Source organism: Sander vitreus, chromosome 7, assembly GCF_031162955.1.
Source record: "Sander vitreus isolate 19-12246 chromosome 7, sanVit1, whole genome shotgun sequence".
Taxonomy (NCBI): domain Eukaryota; kingdom Metazoa; phylum Chordata; class Actinopteri; order Perciformes; family Percidae; genus Sander; species Sander vitreus.
The window spans coordinates 25,053,411-25,072,531 of NC_135861.1; the positions used below are offsets into that span (position 1 = coordinate 25,053,411).

The 19,121-nt window shown below is 39.6% G+C and overlaps 2 protein-coding genes across 12 annotated transcripts in view; both read right to left on the reverse strand.

Moving 5' to 3' along the window:
- Positions 1–588: 588 nt before the first annotated feature.
- On the reverse strand, positions 589–3,296 carry aurkaip1 (aurora kinase A interacting protein 1). Its single transcript, XM_078255550.1, has 4 exons — positions 3,207–3,296; positions 1,767–1,863; positions 1,190–1,653; positions 589–923 (listed from the first exon to the last, which is right to left on the reverse strand). Exons 2-4 carry the CDS (start codon positions 1,810–1,812, stop codon positions 807–809), a joined length of 627 nt encoding a protein of 208 aa, XP_078111676.1. The 5' UTR covers positions 1,813–1,863; positions 3,207–3,296; the 3' UTR covers positions 589–806.
- Positions 3,297–4,830: 1,534 nt separating this feature from the next.
- LOC144521173 (rap1 GTPase-activating protein 1-like) overlaps positions 4,831–19,121 on the reverse strand; it is a 49,687-nt gene continuing 35,396 nt past the window's right edge. For 3 of the 11 annotated variants that reach the window (XM_078255555.1, XM_078255554.1, XM_078255551.1), the window contains 13 exons: positions 18,061–18,216; positions 17,904–17,975; positions 17,692–17,778; positions 17,405–17,545; positions 15,871–16,002; positions 14,219–14,296; positions 13,243–13,352; positions 12,335–12,454; positions 12,008–12,143; positions 11,455–11,596; positions 7,348–7,427; positions 6,899–6,946; positions 4,831–6,598 (listed from right to left, as the gene is read on the reverse strand). In XM_078255555.1, the coding sequence (XP_078111681.1) occupies positions 6,938–6,946; positions 7,348–7,427; positions 11,455–11,596; positions 12,008–12,143; positions 12,335–12,454; positions 13,243–13,352; positions 14,219–14,296; positions 15,871–16,002; positions 17,405–17,545; positions 17,692–17,778; positions 17,904–17,975; positions 18,061–18,216 (1,263 nt within the window). In that variant the 3' untranslated portion in view covers positions 4,831–6,598; positions 6,899–6,937. Of the gene's footprint in view, positions 6,599–6,898; positions 6,947–7,347; positions 7,428–11,454; positions 11,597–12,007; positions 12,191–12,334; positions 12,455–13,242; positions 13,353–14,218; positions 14,297–15,870; positions 16,003–16,023; positions 16,159–17,404; positions 17,546–17,691; positions 17,779–17,903; positions 17,976–18,060; positions 18,217–19,121 lie in introns of those variants that run through there. The other 8 variants (XM_078255552.1, XM_078255553.1, XM_078255557.1 and 5 more) reach the window with 8 other exon arrangements.

Genomic DNA, 19,121 nt, shown 5'->3' on the forward strand with positions numbered 1-19,121 from the left:
AAGTTACACAACTACCAAACTAAAGTAGGGTTATGATGATTAGTTTACATCAGCTACACAGAGGTTAGAACCCCTATCTTTTTTTTATTTTATACATCAAACTCTTCAGTTATATGTCAAGACATCAGTGACTTTTATGGTTGTAAAAACTGTAAACCAGTCCTTGGGAACACTTCCACATAAGGAAGGGATTATCAAAGATCCTTTCTCATTTCCCCCTTTTTGATCTTCGAAAGGTTTGATTCTGCATTTAAGCACTCAAATGAAGTTATTTTACTTTGAGGCCTTGTAAAAGGTTTTATTGTACTAGCTAATTTTATTTAAATATGGCCACACAGTCAACTGTGATTTTGGTTGTCTTATTTCTGTGCTATATAGATTAAGTAAACTAAACTAGAGAGAATTTTACTATGGGATCAAACCAGCCACGACACCAAATCGGGACAGAGCGTAAAAGGGTGGGGGCCAATGGCTCCTTCCCTACTTCATACCCCTCTACTCCCGGTGCGCCACACACACACACACACACACACACACACACGCACACACGCACACACGCACACACGCACACGCACACCTCCCTTGGGCTCAACAGAGAAAAAAAAATCTTTATTAGATTATGTACACTTTATTAAAAATAATAGTACACACGTTGACTGAGTCCATTTCACTGAAACATGCTTCAGCTAAGCTGCAAAGCACAGAAAGTCGGCTTACTGTTTTAACTGCAGTGTGTAAAGTGTGACGTGTGCAGAGCCGTCCAGTGTGAGGGACGGGACACAAACTTAAATCACTGTCAGAGTTTCTCAGTCCCTTTTGTTTCCATGCTGTTTGATGAAAATCTTAGGTGCCTTCCATCCCTCTGGAGCCTTCTTCAGTCCAGCTCGTATCCAAATCCTCTTCAGATCCTCCTCAAATCGTTTCTGCACAGGACAAAAGATTCTGTTGTAATTGCATATAAGGCTTACAACAATTCTACACAAAATAAAAAAGCTTTCAAGTTTAGTCATATGATAAAATACGTTTAGTAACGCAATTTAATTTAAAGACTACCATTAGTGTTCATTTTAATATCAAATGATCACACATCATACTGATATTTGCTGAAAAAGACAATTTGTCAAAAAAAAAACATCTGTTTAGTCAGTATGAAAGGATCCCATTTTATCTCCGAAAAGAGGAAATTAACCTGCTTCTTCTTCCCCCTGCCCTCCATCACTCTCCTCCTCAAGAATTTGGTCCTCTTTAGCAGCTTCCTGTATTTATGCCGGTTCATCTTCCTCCGCCGGATCTCCAAAACATTCTTACAACTAAGGGGTGTTGCTGAACCCTCCCCATCCTCCAAAACAGGGACAGAGATTGGAGGCAGCAGCTTCTCTTCCAGCAGCCCTGCGTCCTCCTGTGGCTGAGCGGCATCCAGCAGGGGAGGAAGGGAGTAGCGCAGGGAGAGCCAGCTCTCCAGGGGACTCACTGACAACTTACGCGGCACAAGAGCCTCGTCCAGTTCGGGCTCGAGCTGTACCCATCGAGGAGGAGATGTGTTGTTTGCTGCTGTTGAGTAGTTTCTCAGTTTTTGTCGTAGCGAAGAGCAGTAAGCAGGAAGAACCGGCTGTACACATCTATTCAAAATCTCTCCATGGGTTTGAAGTGCAGCTGGTCATTAAGGAAACATAAATGATGCCATCTTGAGTAACATTACTTAAACTGGAAATATATTTTTGAGAAGAATGAAATGGATGAATAGATAGATATTACTTTATACTTACACGTTGCTCTACGTAATAGACGGGGGACAACCTTTGAAGTAAACATTGTTAATCATCCAAGCAAAGTCATCAGAAATGAGTTGACTGGTCACTGGTCCTGTGGGCATGAGCAAAGTACTGTGTGTTGGTCTTCCATGGAGATTTCAAACAAGTGATGAAACAATTAGTGGATTAATTAATGCATTGATAGACAGAAAATTAATGGGCTAGCGTTACAATTTTGACAATGGGCTATACGTTTGACTCAATTATCAAAGACAAATGCATAATAAACTGTCACAGGAATCTTTTACTATAAAACTACAATAATGAAAATGACTGACAACATGTCCAACCCTATGGATACGATTAAAATATTACTTTATTCATATTTTAGCCCTATTTTAGTATTATATTCAGATTTTGCTTATACTTGGATTTTTTTCTTTTAGTTATTTAATGAGTATTGTTGGAGGTGCATGTGCCTGAGGCCTTAGATTTTATTATTGCACATGACCAATAAAGAACCTTGAACCTAGCATTCGATTAAGGCTAGGAGAATCATTAAAGATCCAAAGCAGCCGGGTAACAGCCTTTTTCTCTAGGGCTGGGCGATATGGACAAAATCAAATATCACAATATTTTTGACCAAATACCTCGATATCGATACCGCAACGATAGTGTTGTGTTGACTATTGGTGCTTTCACAAAATATTTACACCATGAGATTTTTGGTAAATAATCATCAGTAATGTGGATATGATGACTAAGTGGGTAAAGGCAAATAATAGAACAGTCGGGTAAGTTCAGAAAATGACATCACTTCACTGTAATGCAGCCTTTAAAACCAGGAAAAGACAACACTTATGCCATATCACGATATTCAAAATCTAAGACGATATCTAGTCTCATATCAAGATATCGATATAATATCGATATATTGCCCAGCTCTACTTTTCTCCCTGTTGAGGTCGGGAGGTACCGGATACACCAGCCAGCACTGATACACCCCTGCTGGATGCCGCTCAGCCACAAGGCCACTGCCTAAGACGGATTCTATGATACATCATGCACAAGTTGAAGGAGCTGATGCGATTACATTTTACAACCTTGTACGATTTCATGTGACAAATACAATTGATTGATTGATTGATTGATTGGTTGACTTAGTGACCGACGGTAACTAACGTCCTTGACCACATTTAAAATAAAAAAATTACAAAATGCACTGACCGTTATTGAGGAATTGCAATAGATTAAATATTGACATTAAACTTATTTTCTAACGTTGTGTCCCTCTTTGGGATGTTGCTAACGCTAGCTAGCAATGTAGCTCCGCTTTGGACCTTAATGCCGCTACATTATCACTAAAATATTACAGCTAAGAACGTTTCGGCCATCAACTATCTAAAAAACATGACTAAACTTATTTAACTTATTTTACGAACAGTGTTACGTTACCTTATATTCCTTTGACCGGGGTTTTTGTCTTCAATGTGACTTAAGAAGCCAACTTCCGGCTTGAGTAACACAAATTTAACGCGCTTCCTGTTTCTCATAGAAGACAAGGGTTCCGCTGGAGTAGCAATGCAAAATCTCTGAGAGTTTGAGAACCAAATTGGCTCTAAATAATAATAATAATAATACTAATACTACTACTACTACTACTACTACTACTACTACTACTACTACTACTACTACTACTGCTACTACTACTACTACTAATAATAATAATAATAATAATACATTATAAAGAAGCTAAATAAATGTACATAAAAAAGTTGTGTTTTTGCCCTGATGCTCATAGCTTGTTGGAATTTTACTTGTAATTACTAGTATTCTGCAATTATGAAATAAAATACATAAACCTACCCTAATTAAAGACAAATTGAATTTGTGAATTGACTTGTGTTTGAATTTAATCATTTATATTGTGTGGCCCTGTGCTTAGCAACATACAGTAGGTAGGTATAGAGGTATGAATGACTCCACTGGAGGGCACTAACAATCTACGTCGCAATGGTAGGTGCAGATGAACCCTTAACTTCTCAGTTTGACAGCTCAGTGATGATGAATAACATACTGAATAGGATACATAATTGAGAGATAACCCTTGAGAGAACATGAACTGTGTAAAATGGGAATGCAACTACATGTTTTAGCCAAATAAATACAAAAACAGGTAAACATGAATGGGATCATTTGCATCTGAGTTGCTCTCTTTTGTGACTTACTGTATGCTTATCATTTATTAGCTTTGTCAATTTTTATATTTTCTATCATCTTTTTAAGCTGACTGTGGTGACTGAGCAACACGTAATTGTGTTGCTACTAAGCTGTATGGAGCTGTCTGTTTTCTTTAATCATAATGCACAAAATGGACTACTAGAAGAATAAGTCATCAGTATTTATCCAAGCAAAAATTTGAATGTAAAAAATGTAAAGCTGCAGCCCAGAGGAAATACATGACATAGGAAATGTATTTTTTGGCAAGGTGTTCCTCCTAAAGGAAGAGGAATGACACACTAGATGAGTAAAGGGGGATGTGGAGTGTAAACAGTTTTATGCAAAATAGAAAATAGCATTAGCATGAAAAACAGAAAAGCCCAAAGTATTCAGGACAGAGTAGAAAATAGTTTTTGCTTTATCATTTGTCTTGTCCCATTGTGTTATTGCATATTTCTCAACCCATTTATGGAGTGCTATAAACATACTACAATTGCTTTGTGAGCAGATACATTTGAAAAGCCCATTTCAGTCATTATTCAGTTTTATTTCCTTTTTGTGCAGTTGTATAAGAAGGGAAGCCGGCCACTTTTAGATTGAGCTAGTTTTACATACTTGTGGGCAGCCACATTAAATCATTTATTCATGGAGCTTTCTCTAGCTTTAATTAAGAAGGGGGGAAGTGGAACATCTACAGTTTGTAGGCATTTCAAAGCAGGGATTTTGTGGCATTTGGAATATTGTATTTGTGTAAAAATATACAAACACAGAATACTGACGAAAGTAAGTTAAAATGAGAGAATGAGTTTCCATTGAGTGACATGATGCAGGGCAATAAAGTGAACTGTACAACAGACTGTAAAGTTCTCAGGGCATTTATTTACAATAAAAATAACAACAACAAAACATCCATTTCATTGTAAATCCTGCTGGCAGTTAACTATTTGCTTCACTATATGTACTTACACCATCAGTTTGTGATGATAAGGCAACTGAAATGATCAGCAGGATGTACTGTGAGATTTCCCTTTTACAGTATAGTCTGAATAGCTTTTAAAATATGTATCTCCTACAAAACTCTCTTAAAATAATATTTAAAAGTAAAGGTACAAGAAATAAAACAATAAATTGTCAACTTGGCAGTAATTTTAAGGTATTGGTCAATCCCATTTTAAATCAATGGCCTATACATTATACACTGTCCTTAATAGGTATTTACAAAATCAGTAGTTGTATTTAGAGTTATTTTCTCACATTAAAAGCAAATAAATATTCACTGTTTTATTATAATTGCATTGCAAATAGACTGCTCTGAGAGATATGTGGCCCTTGAAATAGACCGAGCTTTACAGATGACAACATTATAATTTACTCCAAAGCAACCAAACAGTATAAGCATATGGCAGGATGCTGAATGTAGTCAACATAAAGGTGCAGTATAACAGATGTATGCTATAAATGCCACTTCAACAGGAACCAAATCAATAAATAAAGACATATATTACAGAGAAAAAATGGTGAACATAATGAAGAGACTGGTCTCTTCGCCAACAAACAAGACGGACAAAGCAGATAGATCAGTCATTGGTTAGAAATATCCATTCATTAGCTATATTACCTATACAGACAGTGCTGAAATAGAACTGCATTGCAACACCATTTTTAAAGAAACTGGTGAAAAATGAAAAATTCTGAATATATATATATATATATATATATATATATATATATATATATATATATATATATATATTAGTTTTACAGTTAATCTCATAGTGCAATCCCATTATTGGCTGCAGAACACGCGAGTCAAACAAGTGAGGTAAAATAAATCTGAGTGACAAAGAAATTGCATGTTTAAGTTATAAGGCCATGTTATCGATGATGCATTGCTCTCCTCACTGTGAGCTGTGGTGTCAAGTTTGAAATCTAATCTTGTGGAGATTTGGGTCATAAAGGAAAGAGTACAATTGTTTTGCTGCAGCTATACAGTCCTATTTTTCTTATTTTACCCAGAAAATAATCACAGTTAACAGCATGCAAAAGAACAATTCTATATCCCATTAGATGTTCTGTTAGAATATACCCAACTTTGATGTTGAATATTGTATGGTATGTATACATTAGAGATCTTTATTGAGCCGAAACCTTTGTTGATTTGGTGAAACCATCCAGGCAATTATCTTCTCTATGTTTCAGCGAAAGTCCTTCTCAGAATCTCTACAAACAGCTCAATGGCACTGTCTTTACCCTGTATGGCCAGCAAACCAGGGCTTCAACAAGACAAACTAAACCACAGTGATATATTTGTAGATAGAAAATGTGCGCTTTTGAAACAAAAGGTGTGGGAAAGAAAAACATACAACTACATGTAGGCAACAGAACAGGCAAAGAAAAGAGTGGAAGGAAACAACACTGTGCAAAAGCTGGCCCCTCTTTGCGCATCATCCTCCCCAGTGTCCTCCAGGTTTCTGGATATGCTGCACTCTGGCCCTCACTCAGCAGCAGACTGGCACCTGCTTTTTCTAGTCTTCCTCATCTTCCTCAACTTCGTCCTCCTCATCATTGGTCATGGCGAACGCCTGCACTTGTCTCACCTCCCAGTGGGATTGTGACTTATGGGAATACTTTGGAAATAAAAGAGATATCTGGTCAAAACTTTATTTTTGTCATTATTCATATTATTGTCTAAAATAGTTATTTGTCAAAACCTCTATAAGTTCTTGATTTGATTTATTTCTCAGTAATCTTGACAAGTCTTATGATTAAAACAGTAACACAGAAAACACCTGTATATACTGTACATACAGTATACAGTACACAAGCATCATCGATGTATATACAGTAGATCTGGTTCATCATGTCCATAGTTTAAATCCATGGATTTAGACTATGGGACTATGAGAGGGTACTGAGGAAAGTCTAACCTGAAGATGGAGATCCAGGATACAACCAGATGGGTGGAGTTAACAGTTCTGCACACAAAGACACACAAACAGCAACACAACAAAAACAAAGAACAAGCACAAAGCATCAGCAACAGCACACAAAAAGCAATAAAAGAAAAAAAATCAATAGAATAAACTCATGCAGAGCAACAAAGGTGATTTAAAGGTAGCTGGTTTTGGGGCGACTTCCAGCTCACTGGATACGTGTACCCCATGTAGGCACAGTCCTTGGCAGCGGCCAAGGGTTCGAATATGACCCGAGGCCCTTTTGCTGCATGTCATACCTTCTGTCTAGCTCATTTCCTGTCTCTCTTCAGCTGCTCTAATAAAGGAAAAAGCCCTAAAAAAATATCTTTTAAACAAAAACAAAAAAAGGTCGCTGGTTTGTAATTTAGATTTTAGTTAAGTCCAGGGTGGTGTTGACTCACCGATGAGGACTGATGGTCGTGTGGTCGTTCCAGTTTGATACGGACGTCCGTCCCCTTCCCTCGTTCAGGTTTCCCAGGCCCTGAAGGAGAAGTCAACAGTGTATTAAACCAGTCATGTATGTCCATCACAGTTATCCTTGAATATTAAGAGATGGAAGAGAATTGTGTATATTGTGTTTTGAATCATAAGTTTTAAAAACGAGGTAGAGCGACTACATCATTTGTTGCTTTGTATTGAAAAATGAAAATTCAACCTTTTTTACCCATTGATGGGTTAAGATGAAAAATTGTATTCGCTATAGAATATTTTGAAAAGATGGTTGTAATATTACATGGTTCATATTTATCTTATAAAAATATTTTGCAATGTTTGTTTTTTCAAATATGATGATAGTGTAGTCTTGTATACTTTTTTTTTTAAAGATGATTTTTTTGGCATTTTAGGCCTTTATTTGTGACAGCTTAGACATGAAAGGGGAGAGGGGGGGATGACATGCAGCAAAGGGCCGCAAGTCGGAACCGAACCCAGGCTGCTGCATTGAGGACTGAGCCTCCGTATGTGGGCGTGCGCTCTACCAGGTGAGCTACCCAGGCACCTCGTTATTTTTTATTTTATTTTACCTTTATTTTACCAGGGAAAAAAATCACATTGAGATTAAAATCTCTTTTACAAGTGAGCCCTGGCCAAGAAGGCAGCACATACAAATACACTTTAACATACAACAAATAACAGACAGACAGGGATGGACAGCAATAATAAATAATAAATAAAAACATTTAAAACAAACACATTTTAAAACAAGCGCAAACATGTTGATATATTTGATGTAGGCAGGACTTGAATTCAGTATGTGAAATAAAAACCTGCAGTTTTAGCTGATTTTGTAACTCATTCCATGAAGTTGGAGCACTGTAACAAAACGCTGTTTTTCCAAACTCTGTTTTAGTTTGTGGAACATCATACATTATGTATCTACTTGATCTTAGATTATGTTCAGATCTAATAGATGTTAAGAGTGTAGTTAAATATGAAGGAGCATGTCCAGTTATTGATTTGTACACAAAGGTCAACCAATGTTTGAGCCTTCTTGTGTTGAGTGAGAGCCAACCTACCATTTCATATAATACACAGTGATGGGTAGAGTACTTAGCATGGGTTATAAATCTCAGTGCTGAATGATACACAGAATCCAAAGATTTCAACAGGGACGTTGTGGAGTGTCTGTAAAACACATCTCCATAGTCTAAAATTGGCAAGAAGGTAGATTCAACCAACTTTTTCTTGACTTTCTGTGTGAAGCAGGAACTGTTTCTGAAGTAAAAGCCCAACTTCACCCAGATGAAGGCAAGATAGTCAAACATGTTTGTTTATCGGTGTTTTAAGCCCCCAACGTCTAGGATTAGGCACTAGGATTAGGCAATGGTTATGGTTATGGTTATGGTTAGGGTTAGGGTTAAGGTTAGAGTTAGGTGCCTTGAAGTCAACGGTCGCAGCGCTGCCTGGAAGGAGACGTTGGGGGCTTAAAACACCAACGAGCATTTCATTTTAATTTTTCGTTTATTATACAGGAAAAATAAAAAGTAAAAAAAGTTTAACATTAAGTTACAATATAAATGTGCCTGACTCAGTTTAAAAACTGGTTTACAGCAGGTTCCTGTTCTGCAGAACATAGTTACGGCACATGTGGACAGAAACATTTGTACAGGACATTAGCATGGGCTAGACAGATGCAAACACATAAAACAACAATACATGAACAATCAATGTGTGCAAGTGTATCTGTTGAGACGGAACAGTTTGTATGCCTTTTTGAAATATGTGATGGATGGTAGTGTTCTGATGTGATGAGGAATGCCATTCCAAATTTTGGTGTATGTATGAAAAAAGGATTCCTGACCATAGTTGTTTTTGTATGGGGGGACTGGAATGAATGCCTGTGAAACTGACCTAGTAATGCGTACTGGTCTCATATTGTGTGTCGGGAGAAGTGCAGCAAGTGTTGGCGAAGTGCTATTTTGAATCTGAAAATAAAATGCAATAGCGTGGCTGTTTATGTAGTTCTGGTAAGTCAGAGCGTTTGACGTTGTGCAATGCAATGGTGAGACCACTTTGGGAGATTACTGTGGATCTTGAGAGCACGATTGTATAGTCGTGCTATTGGTTCAGTAATTTCCTTTGTGGTAAGAGACCAGATTGGAAGACAGTATGACATTGTTGAAAACACAATTGCATGTAGGTGGGTTTCAGAAACAGAAAAGGAAAAATATGATCTAATCTTGTTATACACATAAAGTTTCTGATTTAGCTTTTTTAGCAACATGTTTAGTGAGGTGAACAAAGCATAGAACTATGGAGAAGAGTTGTGGGGCATGTCTTAATTTGAATGCACTTGCTGTGTGTGCATACTCAAACAAAGAAATTGAAACCAGTCATATATGCCATAGCCTGTTCAATTTCCTAATCACAACCATAAATCTAGAATGAGCTAAAACATGTAATCATGTCGGTAGAAAAACAGGTTCTGTTAAATTCTATCACTGTGTTTTTCTATGGTGCCAAGAAAAATGTCCATCTCTGTACATTATTGCCATCTGCAGTATTACTGCCTTCTCTGAAAGCCTTCCTAATATCCTGTTCATACTTCCCTTTCCTGAGCCACATTAACCAGCTCTGGCTGGGGGATCCCGAGGCGTTCCCAGGCCAGGTTGGAGATATAATCCCTCCACCTAGTCCTGGGTCTTCCCCGAGGCCTCCTCCCAACTGGACGTGCCTGGAACACCTCCCTAGGGAGACGTCCAGGAGGTATCCTTACCAGTTGCCCGAACCACCTCAGCTGGCTCCTTTCCTCGTTCCTCACGAGTGATGGAGGTTCTCACCCTATCCCTAAGGGAGACGCCAGCCACCTTCCTGAGAAAAACCCATTTTGGCTGCTTGTACCCACGATCTAGTTATTTTGGTCATGACCCATCAAGGCCCCTGACCTTCCCTGCCACCCGTGTGGCAGCGCCCCCGACCCCAGCACTTCCTCCCACAGGTGGTGGGCCCATGGGATGGAGAGGGGGGTGCCACATAGCTTCTTGGGGCTGGGCCCGGCCGGGCTCCGTCGCAAACCCGGCCACCAGGCGCATGCTGGGCCCCGGGCTTGCTCCACGTGGGTAATTCCTCCCCTTCCTTGTTGATTCATGAGACTTTTTTGAACCATTCTTAGTCTGGCCCCCCGCCTGAGACCACTTTGCCATGGCAGACCCTACCAGGAGCCCCAGGCTCCAGGCAACACAGCCCTCAGGTTCATAGGGACACACAAACCCCTCCACCACGATAAGGTGATGGTTCCCGGAGAGGCTAGCAAGCAAGTAAGCCAGTCACAAAGTGTCACAAATTAAAGGTGCTGTAGGTAGGACTGCGAAGATCCGGGACTTAGCCAAAACATTTGAACATCAACAACTTCTCAGTCCCTCCCCCCTTTTTGCTAAAGCCCAAAACTGTCTCCTAAGCCCCTCCCCCACAAGGGAGAATGAATGTGTGTGCTTGAGCAGTGATTGACACGCAGTTAGACACCCCCCCTGGCCCTGATTGTTGCATCTGAACAGGGAACTGTGGATTTTTGCAAATCGCACCACAGGCTGTAGGTGGTGCCAGAGGAGTTTTTTTAAAATTACCTGCTTCATGTAGTTCTACTCGAACATAGGGTCAGTTTCAGTAAATATGACAGAAAGTTAGTTTTATAAGTCTTACCTACTGCACCTTTAATTGTCAAGTAGCCATTTTCTGCATTGAGGACTTTTACTGTAATACTTTAACTACATTTTCCAAATTACACTTACATACTTTTACTAAGATTATCAGTGCAGAACCTTTACTTATAGCAGAGTATTTTTTACAGTGTGATGTTAGTACTTTTACTTAAGTAAATGATGTAAATACTTCCTCCACCACTGTGCATTTGTTAATTATGTGTTTCCTACCCCTATTTGGAAGTATTTATATAAGTAAACAAATAAATCAACAAATCTACAAATGAGCAAACTAGTAGTTAACATAGCCATTATATGTTTTACAAACCTCTTAAGACTCTTATCATTTTTAAGTGTTGAATGATTTTTCACCTGCTTCTCCAAGCCTCCCACCTGTCTCACCTGGGGAGCTACCATGACTGCTGGTACAGGTGCTGCTGATGTTGTCCTCTAGCCAGGTGTTGTAGGTGAAGGAGTCTCGTTTGTGTGGTGTCCCGGCAGACGACAGACTCTCCTGGAGAGAGTGCAGAGGAGAGACGCAGAAACATTGTTTCTTACATGCTGAATATAGAATAGAATAGTCTGTATTGTCATTGTACATGTACAACAAAATTGAATTCAGTCCTTTCGGTGCAAAACATTAGCAAAAGTGCAAAGCAGATGAATAAATAAATACAAAACTTTATTAAACTTTTTTACTTTTTATTAATACTTTTTTTTAAAGAAAGTAAAAACACAAAACACAGACATACCACACAAACAAGACATTCACTGCATGATTCATCCTTTAAGTGCAGTTATGTTTTTTTGTTAAAAACTGTTTCTGAGTGTGCGTTTGTTCTTGTTTTAACTATCCTGAAACAGCAGTTCAAACAGAAAGTGTCCATGGTGACATGGGTGTTTTTAGTATGCTCTGGGCACTCACCATGCCTGTGTCATAGTCCTCTGTGGCCTCTGTCTCGTTCTCCTCCACCACACTGGCGAAGCTACTAGCGTTGGAGGAGGAGCGGGAGAGGTCATGACCCTCGGGGATGGATGGGGCCCTGCCACCGAGATAAGAACTATACCCTGGGTTATCACTCTCCAGGACAGCCAAACCTGATTTTATCTTATGTATAGGACACAGTCATTCAACATGCTGCCACAGCCAAGGATTGCCCAGCGGTTACACAAACACAGGTATGGCGACACAAGGTATGAATTCTACAATCAATATATCCATGTGATTGAGTTATTATTTTATTATACACACCTGTTCTTGGTGGTTGTAAGCACCTCGGGGGAGCTCTGATTGGACGAGTTGTCAGATTTGGGGTCTTGAGAGACGTGACCGCTGTCAGGGGTCTTCTGGGTATTTGGGGAGCTCTCTCGACTGCAACATGAGACGTGGTACAAAATATCAGGAAAAGCAAATAGGGTGTAACATAGACAAAATCAATAAATGCACATGCACTGATAAGAAGTAAATAGTAAATTATGAACGTGAGTTAGTAGGGGTGAGACAAAATATCGATACGGCAATATGTCATCCTTCTTTATGCGATAAGAGAATCGTTACGCTGGCACCAAATGAAGATATTTTAATGAATAAAATAAGGCTCTCTAAAGTAGATTTCCCTGCTCCCAGCGTTGCTACTTCATGGCTCACCGAGGTAGAGCTCAACACATGAATGAGGGAAACTTGACCATAAGTTAACTAGCCGAAGAGGAAGAGGTTTTCAACGGGATGGCGGACAGCAGTTTGAGGTAAATTACAGATGCCCCAGCCAGGTTTGAGTCCAAAGTCTGGACCCATAGTTACTCTATAGTGCTGTAATTTTTTAATTTACAGACTGAAAAAACATGTCTCTAACAGTTTGGACTTGCAGTGAATAAAGAGAGAAAACCTGCACTTAACCTTTTCATGGGCATTTTGTATTCATAGCTACACCGATATCATGATGTATCATTATCGGATTGTATAGCAATATATTGATTATCGCAAAATTGCTGTTTCGTGATATGGTGGTGTGATATCGTGAGCCACGTAGTGTATCATATCAGGAGGTACCATGTGATTTCCACCCCTATTAGTTAGCGATTACAAGGCTTTAGATGAAAAAGATACATGGTACACATTATAAATAAATACAGCCACAATGTGCCAGACTCGTTTCTCACCTCTTCTCATGGACTTCTTGGATGTTTTCAATACCGATGGCACTGCTTCGCCTGGAGCTGAAAGGACCAGACTTTTTCCTGGTTGGGCTTTTCCCTGGGACAATCAAAGACTGCCAGGGAAAGAGGAAAGACAGTCAGAGTCAAAATACTTCTAATATCAAAAATATATTTGAATAATATTAAGTTTATCGCAAAAGCTTCTCAATCTATTTATTTATTACTGAATAGAGTTATTTTGTCTTAACCATTTAAATTGCATTGCTTCCTTCGAGTTGTTACTATGACACACTAAGGCAGGAGATGAAAGATGGATTTAAGGGCTCCATGGCTTACCACTAAATATGCTTTCTCAGCGACGGCTTTGTTCATTCAATCTCCCTTTAAAGCTCTCAAAATAAGAACTTGAAAAGCCTTTTAACTTAATGTGGCTTCAAAGAGCAGGAGGAGCTTTTTTATATATATAATAATTTATCTGTAAGGCAGCATTAAATCATTAATATTCATAATTTTGAAACAAATAGAGAATAAAAGCATACTGGAATTAAACCCAGAAGAGTAAAAGGCGACAGAAGGCAAACACATACTTAAGTAAAGCAGATAGGACAGTGAGAATAAAAGAAAATCAATATGAGTCAGTAGGGAGCCTTCAAATATGACTTTTACTGTCTATGTGCTACATATCTGATTTCTAGATGGTATACCTATGCAAAATCCCAAATATTGTAAAGGACAAATCAATTAATTAATGAGAAAATGTGGAGGAGAATATCTGTATCTGCTTTTGTTTTTATCACAGATTGAGATAATGCTCTTTATACAATGCTTCTTGTCTGTAACACACAGTGCATGCTATTGTAAATACAGAGTGCTGAAATGTATAGAGAAAAGTGCTTGACGCAGTGGTGCCATGCAGACAAAAAAAAGGAGCAAAGAGGAGAAACGAGTAGTTAGAGAGTAGTTAGAATTAGACATGAACCTCTTCTACTGTTCCTATCCCTATGGCACTGCCTCGACGTCCATATTTACTGGGACTTTTGCCTGGGACAAGCAATGACTAAGACACACAGGAAGAGGAGACACAGAAAGAGAGAAAGAGAGAGAGACAGACAGACAGAAAGAGAGTGAGAGAGAGTGAGAGAGATGACAAAAGGGGGGGGGGAGAGAAAACATGAAATATACACAAATATGAGATTCCATGCAATCATAAACAAAATATAAAGCACGTGTTAACTGGAGAATACGAAAAGGGACATTTTGGCTCCATGGGTGCAACACAGACAGCTGAATGGGATAGAGAAGTGATGAGTCAGTTATGTGAGCCATATGCCTGCAAGAAAGAGGATGAAGAGGAGACAAAAACAGCAGAGGAGGGCCTACAGCATGTTATACATTAGGTTTCACATCAAGGCAGGGTTACTGGCAAAAAGCAAGCTTGAGTTACATTCATTAATATAGCATGTTGGTTAATAATAATGGTTAGTTATTTTTGAAGGCGATCTTAAATGTGAAGTAGAACTACAGTATTAATGTGGGTGTTTCATAATGATTTTTACTTCCATATAAATCAGAACATTTCCGTTAAAAAATACCTTCCAACAGCCCCCCAAAATATACAGTGTACAGTATATCAGACAAGCAATCATATGCACAGCTGTTAAGTAAAGACCTTGTAACTACAATTAAGTGTGTGTTTTACTTTTGACTGAAGGATGAAAAGCTTCTCTCTGAGTTGAAAAAGGATTTTGTAACACTCAACTTTTGACAGTGTTTACAGAACCAATTATATAAACAAAAAAAACAATGCAAAAAAGATGCCATCTGGAGATACTAGGTTTTGATGACAGAAATAGTAATTTTCTCCTAATCACAATTTAAAAAAAAATTCCAAACGCGCGCGCGCACACACACACACACACACACACACACACACTAGTGCGTGGCACTATCTTTGTGGGGACCCGTCATTGACATAATGCATTCTCTAGCCCCTTACACTAACCTTAACCATCACAACTAAATGCCTAACCTTAACCCTTTCCCTCACCATAACCTAATTCTATCCCTAATCCTACAACCAAGTCTTAACTCTGAAACAGGCCTTTAAAGTTGTGGGGTCCAGCATTTTGGCCCCGCAAAGCTGTCCGGACCCCACAAGTATACTGTATTCCTGGTTTTTGGACCCCACGAATATAGTTAAACAAAAACACACACACCAACACACACACACACACGCAGGACTCAACCCACATTCATTAGAATTCAAGTGAGAACTTAAGGACAATGCAGATGCATGGGGATTTAAATAATGAGAACACAGATAAAAACAGTAAGTATTAGAAGCAGTTTTAACCCTGGGGAGAAGTTCACCTTGTGTCCTAGAAGCATTCAAGTATATGATTGTCCAGTCACTTCATCTTGTGGTGGCAGGCAATGTGCAACCATTGCAATGTGAGAGCAGAGATTAAGACCCAGGCATAAATGCTCCACGTGAGCATTTCTCTGTGAGAAGTGAGTGCAGCAGACCAGTGAGGGAGAAGGGGGCATGAACTTGAGTAGAACTGCTTAGGGGGGGGCAAAGGGAGCGAGACTGGCCTCACTCAAGACCAGGTGGAGTGGGGCTGTACTTACTATCCCTGGGAATTTGGGGCTCTCTGCGGGCTCGTGGTTAAAGCTGCTGTTGAAGCTAGTGGAGAATGTGTGCTGCTTCTTGAAAGTAAGACCCGTGGCATCCATAGACTGGCTCCTGCTGCGGACCACCCGCTACAGAGAAAGACGAGGAGGAGGAGATACATTCAGATGACGCTGACCCCTGTGACCACTCAGCATCGCTGTACGGCGTTACAGGCCGAGAGGAGCCTCGGGGCTGTCCCTGACCACTGACCATTACAGGCAGAGAGCGCTGGCCTGATGCTAATCCTGACAGACAAGGAAGCGACAGAGAACATTGCTAAGCTTTAATGCCCAGAGGGGGGATTCCGATGAGTCATTATGTTAGATAGGTGGTAAGAGAAGAGAGCGGAAGTAGAAGGACCAAGTGGCTGACAGATGTCTGATCACACTGAGTTTAAACACAGCCAGGAGAGGTTAAAGCCCAGTGCACCTCTTTGCAGGCATGGAAAAGACAGAGTGAAGAGGCAAAGGCATCTGATGGTGAAAGAAATCTATCCATTCACTTTGATATTATGACATAAAAAGATGACAGAACCAAGTAAATAATGGACTAGTGACTCAACACTGGCACATGCGGAGAGCACATCAGCACAAAACAGCATGGAGGCAGGAGGAAGAAAAGCTGGGAAGCCAAGAGTGGTGTGTTCCAGCAGGACAGAGCAGCAGAGCTTCTCTTCATTTAAATTAATAAAGATTGATAGAGAGGGAGAATGATAAACCCTCGACCCACAGCTGGCATAAAGATAAAAACAATCCTAAGAGACTGCCAGAGAGAAGACACCCTTTTTTTTTACATCCACAGAAGAAACATCTGGTACAAAAACTGATTACTGTAACTACTGTAGATGCCAATTTTACTGTACTGATACCTGTGCGGTAATAATGATCTTATAGTGACACTTAAAGGTATAGTTCGACATTTTGGGAAATGCACTTGTTTGCTTTCTTGCCAAGAGTTGATCAAAATCAGGAGGGGAGAGCTAGCCTAGATGCACCTAGCACCTCTAATGCTCGCTAATTAACACATACTTTCTAATTTGATTTAATCCATACAAAAGCCAAAGTGTAAAAAGGATAATTTGTGGTTTGATGGGGAGTAATATGGTTTCTTCTGTCCAAAGATGTAGTCCAGCTGAGCTAGGCCAACTGTTTACCCCCGTTTCTAGTTTATACGCTAAGCTAAGCTAACCGCATTATATTTAGCAGACACACAGGTGGTATCAATCTTATCATCTAGCCAATAATCATAATTCCCAAAATGTCTACTTCTAAACTACTTCTTTAATGGAGATAAATCTAAGCTTGACCTCAAATTGCCGTCAAAGTTATCAACAGTGTTTCTATCTTAGGGCTGGCATAACTAAAATGTAGATTTGAAAAAATTACAAAGGACGTTGTTTATGCAAACATGTTGTTTTCTTGAAGCAGAGAGTTGCAGAAAGTGAAGCTGTCAGTTTGACCCCCCAGTCTCTGCTGCTGCCTCTCCAGTTACCTTGAAGGACTCAAAGAAGCCCCCTCCTCCTGCACTGCCATTTTCCAGTTTGTCGTCGTCTCCTCCGACACCCATCATGGCCTGACTGTTCACATGGAGCTCCTCATAAAGGGTCTCTAACAAGGCCGACCTCGTTCGTTCCTTACACACACACACACACACACACACACACACACACACACACACACACACACACACACACACACACACACAGAGAGAGAGAGAGGAAAATGAAACGAATATTTTCAAAATTCCAGAAATGTTTTAATTGTTTTTAAACAACTTACCTCTAATTTGGAAAATTTCTCTGCTTTGCAGCAGGCATACTCTGCATTGATGAGCTTCGTAAAAAGGAATTCATGAAATTCAGGGCTCTGGAAAAGGAGATGAGGTAAGAGACAAGACATCATTTTGGAAAACACAATGATGACCAAGAGAGGGAAAGTGCACTGGCTTGGGGATGCAAAAGTTCAGGTATAAAAGATGTTCTTTCTCTTACTTTTTTAAAGACAGCAGGGTTTGGGAGGGCCGGACCAAAGAAAGGTACATCATCCCGTGCTGTCACTGACACCTACGAATTAACAGTAAGATCAAGTTTAATCAAGTATCTATCACAAAGAAGCAAAGTCAGCCCACAGTGAGGGAAAAAAAGTCACCTTGTAGAGAACATTGTCAGTGCAGGGGTTGACAACTTGGACCACAACGTAGGCATGGAGAAAGTTGGAGGCGATCATGTCCGGTACAAAGGGAGTGTTTTCCTCTTGGAATAAGATGGCCACAATGTCGTTCCCTATGTGCCTCTTTCTCTGCAACTGCAACACACCAGACACATAGCAACTTGTGACAAATTAACTTAGAGTTAAGTTTATGCAAATATGCAAGAAAGAATGCTGATGCCAAGCACTGGATGATATGTATGAATGCTATTTGTTAGCTGCTGGTTTCAGAAAGCCACAATTATGAGGACACATTTAATGCTCCCTTGAATTGAAAGTAAGAAACCCTTTTGTTGACATTCCTACTAATTGTTGATAAAGCCAAGTCTAATTCAAAGAATACTTTTTTTTAATTTATTTTTTTAAGATTATTTTTTGGGCATTTTGAGGCCTTTACTTCCACAGGAGAGATGAAGACATGAACGGGGAGAGAGAGGGGGAATGACATGCAGCAAAGGGACGCAGGTCAGAGTTGAATCCACGGCTGCTGCATCGAGGAGTAAACCTCGACATTCAGTATATGCGCCTGTTCTACCAACTGAGCTAACCCGGCCACAAAAATAATACTTTTTTAACACCAATGACAACACAATGCTTGCAAATCCAGCATATGGCCAAATGAACACAGCTAATAAATTGTGTGAAACTACTGAGGGATTGGAAAAGATAGGAAGTATACAGTATTTGTGTTTGATAAAGAAGATTAAATGACGATTGCTTTTCTTTTTTTATTGTATAATTTATCCCTGATTTGTGCAGACTATAGACATTATTTAATTACAAAGAAGTGCTTACTCTTCATTTTTCCTCCTCCCTGTCTCACAATCGAATGCACGTGAGTTTGTGAAACACCGCCAGGGAGTGCTGTTTCTCAAAGGAGCCAATGCCGAACAACACCCATTACAGCTGGGGAAACTGAACATATAGAGTAGACCTTGCCTCATCTGTGTTTGTACAAACCACAACAGCAAATGGTGTGAGAGCATGTGCTAATTAATCAG

What these genes read in the sequence shown, in the direction of transcription:
- aurkaip1 (XM_078255550.1), bottom strand. Translation starts at nt 1,812, where the DNA reads ATGTTTACTTCAAAGGTTGTCCCCCGTCTATTACGTAGAGCAACGT. An exon ending in TCTATTACGTAGAGCAACGT is followed by an intron (nt 1,654 to 1,766) that starts GTAAGTATAAAG and finishes CTTAATGACCAG; the next exon opens with CTGCACTTCAAACCCATGGA. An exon ending in GCAGGGGGAAGAAGAAGCAG is followed by an intron (nt 924 to 1,189) that starts GTTAATTTCCTC and finishes TGTCCTGTGCAG; the next exon opens with AAACGATTTGAGGAGGATCT.